The following is an 11932-nucleotide window of genomic DNA, read 5'->3' as shown; positions in this document are numbered from 1 at the left end:
TGGACAAAGCCGCTGAATCAAAATGTCCGTTCATTCGTTTGAAGTTTTCTCCAAAATTTTCTTCGAAGACCTAGCTCTACGCCTCACCGCTCCCTCCGGCAATTGAACGAAGAAGAAGGTTTCTCTCCGGCGGTGTTATTCCTCGAACTCCGACAGTACTTCCGGCGGTGGTTTCTCTCCAGTTGTTTTCTCTCGTCTCTCTCTCTAGCGAATAGCGATGGTGACCATCATTCCATCGTTCTAGTGTTATCCGGCGACCGACGGCACTCCCCAGTCTCTGCTGTGGTTATCTATCTCATCTCTCTCTCTCTTTATCCAGCGGTAGACTCCTTGCTCGTTCAGGTATTTCGTCTCTCTGTCATTCCAAACAGTTTAATTTTGTATTGTTTTTGGTTTTGGGTTCAGGAACTTCAAGAGTAAGACTATAATATAAGAAATAGTTATTGATCTGTTTTTGGTTTTGGGTTCAGGAACTCTGCACTTGAGTCCCCCCAAATTTTCTGAGATAAAATAAGAAATAGTTATTGATCTGTTGTGTTATATAAGACTATAATGTGACTCACAAATATGAAAAGATTGCTTATCTTTCATAGTGGAAACTTGCCAGCCACCTTAAATTGCTCTCATAGGGTCTTTTTTTTTTCTACATGGATATGCAGAATTTCTTACTAATAATTTATATGAGAAACAAAAGTTAAAAAAAAAACAGAAAAGATTTGGAGAGAAAAAAATAGATCAAATAGAGAGAGAAAAAATAAGAAAAGAAAGAAGAGCTCAATATCTTCTAGAGGGCTTCTGTGTTTCAGAGTAACTAGTAGGCTTTGTTTTGGTTGTATCTTCCACATATTTATACTCTCATTGGAGGAACCTGAAGTAGTTCAGTGCCTTCACAATAGAAGATACAACAAATAAATTTCTGGAGAAATTTAGGCATCTCAAAGTTGTCAAAACATGTGAGTAGAAGGAGAAATCAATGGGTGCACCTAGATTTGGAAGCTGACAGCAGTTTCTAAATTTATGGTTTCTATTTTTGTGTTTTCAAACCAACTGTTATTTTCTGTGTCCTATTTTTTTAGAAGGTCTGCACTTAGTAGAATAGGAAATTATTAGTTTAAATCAACTACTGTTTTGAAGAGCTTCTAATCTTGAATTTCTGGGTTTCTCTTTCAGTCAAGAAGAGTTCTATAAATATATGTAATTCGGTTCAAAGAAGACAAGGAATGAATTAAATTTAAGCTTTTTTCTTCCTTAGAAATTTGGTCTACTTCTTTGTTCTCTTGAAAATCAGTGTTAGAGAAACACATGATCTCTTCTTTTCTTGTTATTTTCTAGTAGTTCTCTGCTACTAGAAAAAACCAGTACCTATTCTCTGGATTTTCCACTAGATTCAGAACATACCTTGTTGGATTTGAAGCAAGGCTACCTATTGACCTTGCCTTCTACCTACCAACCCCTACATTATAAGTTTAGAACCTCTCCTTCATTTTAATACAAAGTTTATCATTCATCAAAGAAGAATCATATGCATGCACTCCTAAAAGATGAGAACTGCAGAAACAAGTTATTGGCAGAAATTAAGTGCTCCAAAATCATTAGAAAGCCCCACCAATGACACCCTAACATTGCAGAGGCACTGTAATTATAGCACTAAATTTGGATGTGATACCTTTGTGGCAATAAGCTCTGCTTCCAATGCATCAACACGGCAAACAGCAGCATTTAACAGCTCTTCTTTTTTGTAAGGCATTTCAATTGGCTTTGCTTGAAGCATGTCTACCTTATCCTCCAACACCCCGAGTCTCCTCAACACAGATTAGAAGTGTTAAAACTTTATACTTAGACAGATTAGATATACTTAGCCAAATTAAGAACATTGTTAAGAAAAAAGATAATTGATAATTATTCACCTTGTTGATCAATACCTCAGCCTAAATGATGAATTGTTAAAACTTGATCCAGATTTGAAGATATACTTAGCCAAATTAAGAACATTATTAAGAAAAAAGATTATATTCACCTTAAGGGGACCGGCTTCTTCAATCAAAGCATTGATTTGAAAAGGAGGCCTAGATTCCTGGGTCATACGGTAATTCATCACATTGGATTGGACCAGTCCAATCCGATCCAGGTCGAACATATTGAATAATCCAAAAGGACAGTGGATTGGATTGGACCAGTCGAATCCGGTCCAGGTTGAACATATTGAACAGTCCAATAAGCCAATGGATTGGATTGGACTAGTCCAATTTGGTCCAGGTTGAACAGTCAAATAGGACAGTGGATTGGATTGGACCAGTCCAATCCGGTCCAGGTTGAACATATTGAACAGTCCAATAAGTCAATGGAATGGATTGGAGTAGTCCAATTTGGTCCAGGTTGGAAAGTCCAATAGGATAGTGGATTGGATTGGACCAGTCCAATCTGGTCCAGGTTGAACATATTGAACAGTCCAATAAGTCAATGGATTGGATTGGACCTGTCCAATCCGGTCCAGGTTGAACAGTCCAATAGGACAGTGGATTGGATTGGACCAGTCCAATCCGGTCCAGGTTGAACAGTTCAATAAGTCAATGGATTGGATTGGACTAGTCCAATTTGGTCCAAGTTGGAAAGTCCAATAGGACAGTGGATTGGATTGGACCAATCCAATCCGGTCCAGGTTGAACAGTCAATAGGACAGTGGATTGGATTGGACCAGTCCAATCCGGTCCATGTTGAACAGTCAATAGGACAGTGGATTGGATTGGACCAGTCCAATCCGGTTCAGGTTGAACATATTGAACAGTCCAATAAGTCAATGGATTGGATTGGACTAGTCCAATTTGGTCCAGGTTGAACAGTCCAATAGGACAGTGGATTGGATTGGACCAGTCCAATCCGGTCCAATAAGTCACTCCATATTTCGAGTTTTGAAAAGGCTGTTCCAAAGAAAAACTAATTCCAGCTATATATTTATAAAAGTAATATATAGCATTCAGGGAATCAGTCAAATAGGTAAATAGGTACAGAAAACAGAGAAATAAGTTAATCTCATAGATGGCTATTAAAGAAAAACCAAGGGAAAAACTGAAGTAGAGCATAATATCCACTGTGACTAGATATTGTCATGCTATTTGGTTGGCCAATATTGTTAATATTGGATGATAATAGCAATACTCACACCCATTTTTGAAGGGAGATGACATTATGACATTTTGGTTGATAATTTCTTAGGTGATTGTAACATTCATGGAGTCCATCATGAAAACAAAAAAGAATAAAGAATAACATTCTAAGCAAATTGTTAACTAATTGGAATGTGCTCAATGTCATGTAACTGACCTGCATCTGTAACCACAGCATCAAATTTTTCAATCCACACGTGAGGTGTTTGTTCAAATCACTAGAACACTCTGTCTCCTCCAATCTTTCTGTTTTCTTTTTTGTAATGCCTTTTATGTTCTTTCTTGTTGTTAATAATTTGTGAATCAGTTACTAACAGGCCTTTGTTTTGATATCCATTTATGTCTTCACTTGCATTTGGTTCCTTTGGTTCACTCTGACCACCAGCTGGATTTCCTGAGCATGATATATCTTTTTCCCCATCAATGCCTTCATGGGCATTTCTTTTCACTGTGTCTGCAACTTGTGAAATGCCATCATTCTGCCTGTACTTAACATCAATATCAATATCATCCTCATCGCAGCACTCGTTATCTTCATCATCACTGTCATCAGTATCTTCATAATCTGCACCACAGTCACCATCTTTATATTTTTCAAAGTTCAGAAGCTGGGTTTCATCCATGCTCATCCAGTTTACTAGGCAGTCCTGTTGATTGATTTCTTCAACGGCCCGGCATGGAATGTCATGCTTTATCTGTTCAGACAAGATTGAACTTCCTGCAACTTCTGCATCTTCAACTTCATCATTTTCTATCTTGTCTCTTGAACTTCTTAAAGCTTCTCTCTGCTCCATTATGACAATCATCCTGGGAGGGAAAGAATACCAGAATAACTTTCATAAGTCAACTTGAGGAAAAATTGAAACAAAGAATATGTAAGAACTGTGTTAACTCAACTCTAATGGAGATATGTGATTCTGTTTCGATTAGTGTGGACTATGGAGATATATAATAGAAACTAATCATGTAGCACATTAATATTGATGAGATCTCTAAACCTTATGAAGTTCCAATTTTGAACAAAGAAAGCCATGTAAGGAGGACATTTTTCCATAGTCTATACAGATTAACATGACACATGAGCTTATAGAATCCAAAGGTCTAAAACTATAGTAACTGATGTTGGTAAATGGTAACATTGGCGAACAATGACTTCCAAATGTTTTACAACATAAATAGACCAATGACTTCCAAATGGACACATGATGAAGAATTAACTTTTAGGCATCTATATATTTTTTACACGAATAAAGAGATTTCTTGAATCTTTTGATGCAAAACGTTGTAAAAACATATTTTTGTCATTTAAAAACACATTTTTCCAATAACAGTCTATAATATCTTTTGGAATTTTCGAGGAATGCATTCGCTCTTTGGAAGTTTCCTATATTGCATCTAAATTGTCAGTTTGTCACATACAGGAAAGTAGCTTTATAATCCCTCCGAGTCTTGCATTCTGAGACCAAATTGAACCTAGGCCCGGTCAGATATAGATATTCTGCTCATATCAGAATTTTGATAGTTTTCTCCAACATTTTCTTTTCTTTTCTATTCACATATCTAACATGTTGGATACAATATTCTGTGATTAGGATGAAGAAATTTTGTACCCTGGCTTCCCAAGTTCATAATATTTGAAAGGAACGTTGGTCTAAAATTGACATTTGATTCCCATTATCTTTGCATGGATCTTCATTGACTCCAAAACAAAACCCAAAATTCAGAGAACAATGATGCAGCAAATTTTAAAACATAATATAGTGCTATGCATGGTTTCTGAATTTCTTTTAGACAGCTGCTCTCCCAAGTTAATAATTTACTTCATCTGTCTTTTAAAACCACAATTTGGTTTTGCTTTTGTTCTAAATACAGGAAGAAGTTAAAAATTTACTTATCAAAAATAAATAAATAAACAGAGAGCCTACAGAAAATGCCCACACGGATAATGAATCCATCCAATAGAAGAAAAAGGAGATTCACATTGTTCTTCTGGTTTGCCTGAGATGAATAGCTAAGCCTCATAGGCGGCAGTTAGATTAATTTATGGACTGGAGCATTAAAATTTCTAGGAACATGTAAGAAGTCTACAGGCCCAATATCTACACAACATTTCTTAATTTCATCTAGCTAGATTGCCATGAAATACTTTAACCAGCAAATTTTAGAGCCAAAATAACAGCTTGCGTATCATAGAACAGTGATTATTTTTTTCCAATTCTTAGCTGTTTGCAGTGCTTCTGAAATTGCTAAGCTCTGATGTTTACTTGCAGAGGTTGTAATATCTGCTGCTTCACATGCTGTTACTGGGTTTCAGATTAGTGATCCCCAAAGGGTGATAATATTGGTCTCCACCAGTGGCAGGGAGGTGTAAACTAAAATTTGATGGGTGCTATTTGGGTAATCCAGGGATGTCTAGAGGGGGGGGGGAGATGTTAGGGACCATTGGAGCAATGCAATCCTAAGTTTTTTGGGTCCCACTGGTTTTGGGAATTCCTAAAAGGCAGAATTGATGGCCCTAATTCATGGCCTAAAACTAACAATGATGCAGGGTTTGAGAATTGTGGAAGTGGAGGATGAATGCTAAACAGGTTATAGGTTGGATGAGATTTCAGAATCAGATTTGTGGTAGTTCAGGCCTATGGTGAGTTTGGCTTGCTAGGTTCAAATTTGAACAACTAATTCAACTGGGAATCCTAGAAGTGTTAACATGTTGGCAGATTCTTTAGCAAGAGCTGGGATTGGAAGAGACTCTCTTGAATGGGGTTAGATGTGAGTCTGTCCTTCAAATCTGATATAAAATTGATAAAAGAAATAAGAAAAAATGAGAGAGAGAGAGAAAGGTTACAGCAGAATAGAAGAAGAAGAAGGAGAAGAAGAAGGAGAAGAAGAGAAAGATTAAGAGAGTTCGATGGTTCTCTCTCTCTCTCTCCTTCCCTTCACTAATCTTTTATTAAACTTAATTAATCATGCTAATTACAAGTTTGCCCTTTAAGTGGGCGGCCAGCAAAGCAGTAACTTAAAAGAACTTAAAAAGAGGTTAATAGGCCCATGAACACATAAAACAGATATAACATTACTTAAACATAAATTATTGATAAAAAAAACATTACTTAAACATAAAAGAAATATTAGGGCCCATTTGGTCTAATCTCTCTGCACTCCCCCTCAAGCTAAGCATATATAGTGTGTCAGCTTTCCTTTTGGAATACCTTTGGTGAAAACATCAACCAACTACTCTTTTGAAGCAATAAATGGCAAGCAGACTTCCCCTAAAGCAACTTTCTCCCTTATGAAATGTCTATCAACCTCTATGTGCTTAGTTTTATCATGCTAAACAGGATTATGTGCAATGTTAATAGATGCCTGGTTGTCATAGTAGAGCATCATTGGTTTTTCATGGTCAATACCCAACTCTCCCAAAAGTGATCTTAACCACAATAATTCTGACACTCCATGTGTCGTTGCCCTGTACTTTGCTTTAGCTGAGGATCTGGCAACTACAAACTGTTTCTTACTTCTTCATGAGACAATGTTCCTTGGCATCAAGGCACAACATCTTGAGGTAGATCTCCTATAATCAATACATCTGGCTCAGTCAACATCAGTGTATGTCTCTAGATTCATGTGTCCATGCTCGACAAGCAGAATACCTTTCCCTGGAGTACCTTTCAAGTAACACAAAACTCTTTTTGCAACTGCTAAATGTGTATCTCTAGGAGAATGCATAAACTAACTAATAACACTTACTACATATGAAATATCTGGTCAAGTCATGTAGAGATATAACAACTTCTCGAGCAGTCTCTGAAACACTTCCCTATCATTCAATAATTCACTATTAGTAGCAGAAAACTTATGGTTTAGGTCTATAGGGGTAGAAGCCGGTTTAGCACCAAGTTTACCAGTCTTTGCAAGGAGATCAAGAACATACTTGCGTTGAGAAATGAAGATACCATCCTTAAATCTAGCAACTTCAATTCCCAAAAAGTATCTGAGATCCCCCAAATCTTTGATCTCAAATTCAGTGTTAAGAAATCTTTTGAGCTTAATCACTTCCTGAGTGTCATTACCTGTAACTATAATGTCATCAACATAAACAATTAGAAGAGTCACCAAAGAGTTACTTCTCTTTACAAACAAAGTATGGTCAGATTGAGTCTGTGTATAACCAAAAGAAACAAGGGCAGCTCTGAATCTCTCAAACTAGGCTCTAGGGGACTGTTTGAGACCATAAAGAGACTTCTTCAATTTACACACCTTCCCTTGCATTTCCTTTCCATACACCCCTAGAGGTAAAGGCATATGGAGCTCTTCATGTAGGTCTCCATTTAGGAAGGCATTTTTAACATCAAACTGGTGAAGGGGCCAATCAAAAGTAGCAGCTAGAGACAACAAAACTCGAACTGAAATTATTTTAGCCACAGGAGCAAAAGTCTCAAAGTAATCAATACCATACATCTGAGTGTAACCCTTAGCAACCAATCGAGACTTAAGCCTCTCAATAGTGCCATTAGAATGATATTTGATAGTGAATACCCATTTAAAACCCATTGGTTCCTTCCCTTCAGGCAAGTCCACAATATCCCAGTATGGTTCTTATGCAAAGCATCTAGCTCAGTCATCATAGCATCCCTCCATTCAGGTTTGGACAAGGCTTCTGGTACAGACCTAGGAATCACATGGGTAGAAACAAAGGCAAGAAAAGAATAATAGGTAGGGGATTGAAGGCTGTAGGACAAATGTTTAGAGATATAATGTGTTGTACACTTCCACTTGCCTTTGCAAAGGGCAATAGGATGGTCAAGGTCCAGTAAGGTAGTAGATGGGTTAGAAGAAGGTTGACTTGTTACCTCAGTAGTGATGGGAGGTGCAAGAGGCTTTGATGAAGGAGTGGAAACAACTTGCCCATGCCAAAATCTTTGTCTTTGGTACCACCTTTGGAGAACAGGATGTGAGGAAAATATAGGAGGATGAGCTGGGGGAGGAGGGGGAGCAGGAACATGTGAGGTAGACATAGTGGAAGGAGAGGCAACAGAAGAAGATGACTCAACAAAAGACTCAAAAGGAAGTAGAAGAGGAATAACTGGAAACATAGCAAATGATCCTCAGAATGCTCCCCCTCTGGAGGAATACCAAAGAAAGGAATAGACTCAGCAAAAGTGACATCCCTAGAGACAAAGCGGGTGTCATGAATCGGATCAAAACAGCATATCCCTTCTGTGTGGAGGCATATCCTAGAAAAATGCACTTATGTGCCTTAGGCTCAAATTTGTGTCTCTGATGATTATGAACATGAACATACCAGGTGCACCAAAAAACTCAGAGTGGAAGAGAAAAGAGATCCTCATTTGGAAAGAGAAGGCTAAACGGGGTCTTGAAACCCAGAACCCATGAAGGCATAAGTTTAATAAAAAAGTGACAGTAAGGATAGCATCCCCCAAAATTTAATAGGAACATGAGATGCAAAAAGGAGGCATCTAGCTCTGATACCAATGCTCTGATACCAAGATGTGAGTCTGTCCTTCAAATCTGTTATAAAACTGATAAAAGAAATAAGAAAAAAATGAGAGAGAAAGAAAGGTTACAGCAGAATAGAAGAAGAAGATTGAGAAGAAGAAGAGAGTTCGATGGTTCTCTCTCTCCCTTCACTAATCTTTTATTAAACTTAATCAATCATGCTAATTACAAGTCTGCCCTTTAATTGGGCGGCCAGAAAAGCACTAACTTAAAAGAACTTAAAAAGAGGTTTACAGGTCCATTTAGAAAAGGCCCATTAACACATAAAACAGATACAGCATTACTTAAACATAAAAGAAATATTAGGGCCCATTCGGTCCAGTGTAATGTGTAACAAGTCTCTCTCTTTTTCTCTTTTTTACTTCTTAGGCTTTTGTTTGGAAGCGGTCTTGCTGCCCATTTGTTTTGAGCAGCTGGTGTTTGCTTCTGACTAATGAATTGATTTCTGTTATTTATTGAAAAAAAAGTACAATTGATGGATAGGGGTTTTGTTTATGCATTTAATTCCACTCTCTCCCAAGTTCATATTGCCACAAGGATGTGTGTAAAACTGTCTTTTCCCTTTCTTCTGTTGTCAGTTTTTTTAAACTTGTTTATTTTTGGTTGGTTATTTAATTATGTACAGTTATATTCTGCTATTTGTTAACATTCTTTTTTTTTTGTTTTTTTCCGGGCAGATGGGTCCCTGATTGTAACTTCCCAATTTTAACACTTCCTGAGTTGAGCCTATTAGGGGCAAGTTGAGTGCATAAACCATTAGTTCGCAATGCTGTGTTGGTCCAACACAAAAGGATGTTTTCAATCGTCAATTATGCTCTTTCTGTTGCTCTGAATAGATGTTTAATCTGCAACTGGAAGATTGCTTGTTAATGCCGAGTTTTGTTACATTTGAGTAATATTGAATATTGTTTCTTCATACTGTTCCTTGTTGAAAGTGTAATGGGTATGCCATGACCCATGAGAAATATTTGCTTCACTGGGAGATGAGTGGACATGAGTAGGTTGTCATTCAGGCCTCGTCCTCTAGATATTCATAAAAAGATTCAGATTGTTAAATCTGTTAAAGACTTTGAAGATGAGGAGGCGACAACTTCTACACGTAATTCACAGTTACTTCGTTTTGCTGCAGAGGCTGATAATGAGGTAATCCTTATGTCCTGATATTCCATTTTAAGCTTATTCTCTGATGCACTGTTTCAATTGCTTATTCTGCAACATATGTGTGGTAGCCAACTTTGTACTTCTTCAAAAGTGCCATTTTGTATTTTGTTCCCTTACTCACTAGAAAATATAGACATATTGCGCTTTCTTTCAGCTTTGTATAGAAACCATTTTTCTTTGTCCAATTAGCTAATCTAAATTGTACTGTAATAGATATAGATCGCTGTTTGGGATTGAAGGAGTATTCATTTGTTGTATGGTTCAACTGAGCCTGTTGCCTTTTCTATTGTTTTCTTCATAGTTGTCAAGGGATCACTTAGGTGATAAGCATTTCTTGAGGGTTGCTTTATGTGGATGCTTCAAAATATAGCAATGGATTGTACTAACTTAGTTTAGAGGGCACCCACCTAGCCTTGCCATGACAAGATGGACACCTTATGCCATTTGTTTTGAGTAATACTTGAACTTTCTACCAAAAAAAAGTAACACTTGAACTGTATTAATTTAATAAAAGAATAATTTATAAACAGTGTGCCAAGCATTCCATGTAATGGCTGGTAGATAGCATGTAAGACAAAAGATTATGATCTTATAATTGAGCTCAGAACATTTGATCCCAGAGATGAGAGGTTTCTTGAACTGGTGCAAGATAACCGGGTTGTTTCAGTGGGTCAAACTGTATCATGTGATGTGACCACTTAATGTATCACATGCATGGGCTTGAAGGGGGGGGGGGGGTAAGTCCTTGGACCCAGTTTGAAGATTGAAGATGGATGTTTGGTAGACCTTAATAGGGGTCTGTCTTCACCTTCAGTGATCTCAGAAAGGGATGATATAGGAAACCAGAAAAAAAACAGGCCTGTAAGGAACGTTATAGAGATAACTGGTGCTGAAAGGGAGGGGGGGTAAGTCCTCGGGCCCAATTTGAAGATGGACGTTTGGTAGACCTTGTTTTGTTGGGAACAAAATGGAAGGGAGAGAAAAGTTCACAGCTGCAATGAAATGGAAAAGGGAGTTACAGGTTGAAGCTAAGAGGATGATTTTCAAAGAGTGCAGAAACCAGGGCCAATGTACTTTGAAAATTAGGGAGAAGAGGAAAACTACCATACTACTGGTTGGAGAAGCTGCACAGTGGTTGAAGGGTTTTGTTGATGGGGCAATCTTCTCTGTTAGAATGCATGGTTGGAAAAGCTCGTTGAGTGTTACAAGCAGGAAATATGAAGTGGTTCTGAGGTGTAAAGGGATGGTTTGTAACAGTTACAGCGTTCTTTAAAGGAGGTAAAAAGCAAATGGTTTGTCTGCCAGAAGGGAAGGGATGCTGTGGCTGGAAGCTAGTCAATGAGAAGATACAGCAGTACCTGATTCATTCTGAAGAAAGAAATATGGAGGATCAATTGATTGAAGAGGATGCTGATGTTGCTCAGTCTAAGGGGGTGGAGGAGAACCCGGGCTGTGATATGGATGACTCTTCTTCAAGCGATGGTCAACGAAAGGTCCATGGTTGGTGATTATTGCAAGTTCTCACAGGGACCAAAAATGGCGATAGAGGTTGAAAGAGAAGATTGTGAGAAGAGGTATGTAATTACTGCAAGTGGGAAAATCAATGCCTAGAAATCAGTTCTGGATGTGGTGATGAAACGGCTTTAGATCAAGAATGCAGTGGTTATTCTACCTTTCGGTGATAACAGAGCGGTCTTCGACATTGGTGATGAAGTGGTGGAAGTTTCAGCTGTGCAAACTGAGGTAGGATTGGTTTTGTTTGAATGCTGGAAAATGAGTTGCAATGAAAAGGAAATTGCTGCTTCGAGTATATTAGTGAAGATGGTGGGATTGCGTTTCTATCTTTGGAAGGAAGGATTTATTGAAAAGGTAGTAACAGCTCTTGAAGGCACTCTGGAAGATTATCTTTGATGATTTGTATTTCGAGATGGTTGGAGGAAGCTGGAATGTTATACCATGCTACTGTGATCTGCTGGTTGAAGGTTGGTGGAGGAAAGTTTGGCTTGCTACGGAAGATGAAGTGCCTATCTGGAAGGGCAACTCAAAGGTTGATGGTGATGATGATTTGGCAAGATGATTCCCATGTGGCG

At 38.0% G+C, this 11932-nt stretch overlaps 1 protein-coding gene across 2 annotated transcripts in view; it reads left to right on the top strand.

The window, feature by feature from the left end:
• Positions 1-11932, top strand: part of LOC104597720 (uncharacterized) — an 82060-nt gene continuing 70128 nt past the window's right edge. The window contains exons 1-2 of one of the 2 annotated variants that reach the window (XM_088891238.1): positions 1-342; positions 9617-9824. In XM_088891238.1, the coding sequence (XP_088747364.1) occupies positions 9675-9824 (150 nt within the window). In that variant the 5' untranslated portion in view covers positions 1-342; positions 9617-9674. Of the gene's footprint in view, positions 343-9358; positions 9825-11932 lie in introns of both variants that reach the window. The other variant, XM_010259439.3, reaches the window with a different exon arrangement.

Source organism: Nelumbo nucifera, chromosome 7 (genome assembly GCF_055504915.1).
Source record: "Nelumbo nucifera cultivar China Antique chromosome 7, China Antique-T2T, whole genome shotgun sequence".
NCBI lineage: Eukaryota > Viridiplantae > Streptophyta > Magnoliopsida > Proteales > Nelumbonaceae > Nelumbo > Nelumbo nucifera.
Note: the sequence above shows the minus strand (reverse complement) of the source record. Positions and strands in the feature narration are given on the sequence as shown.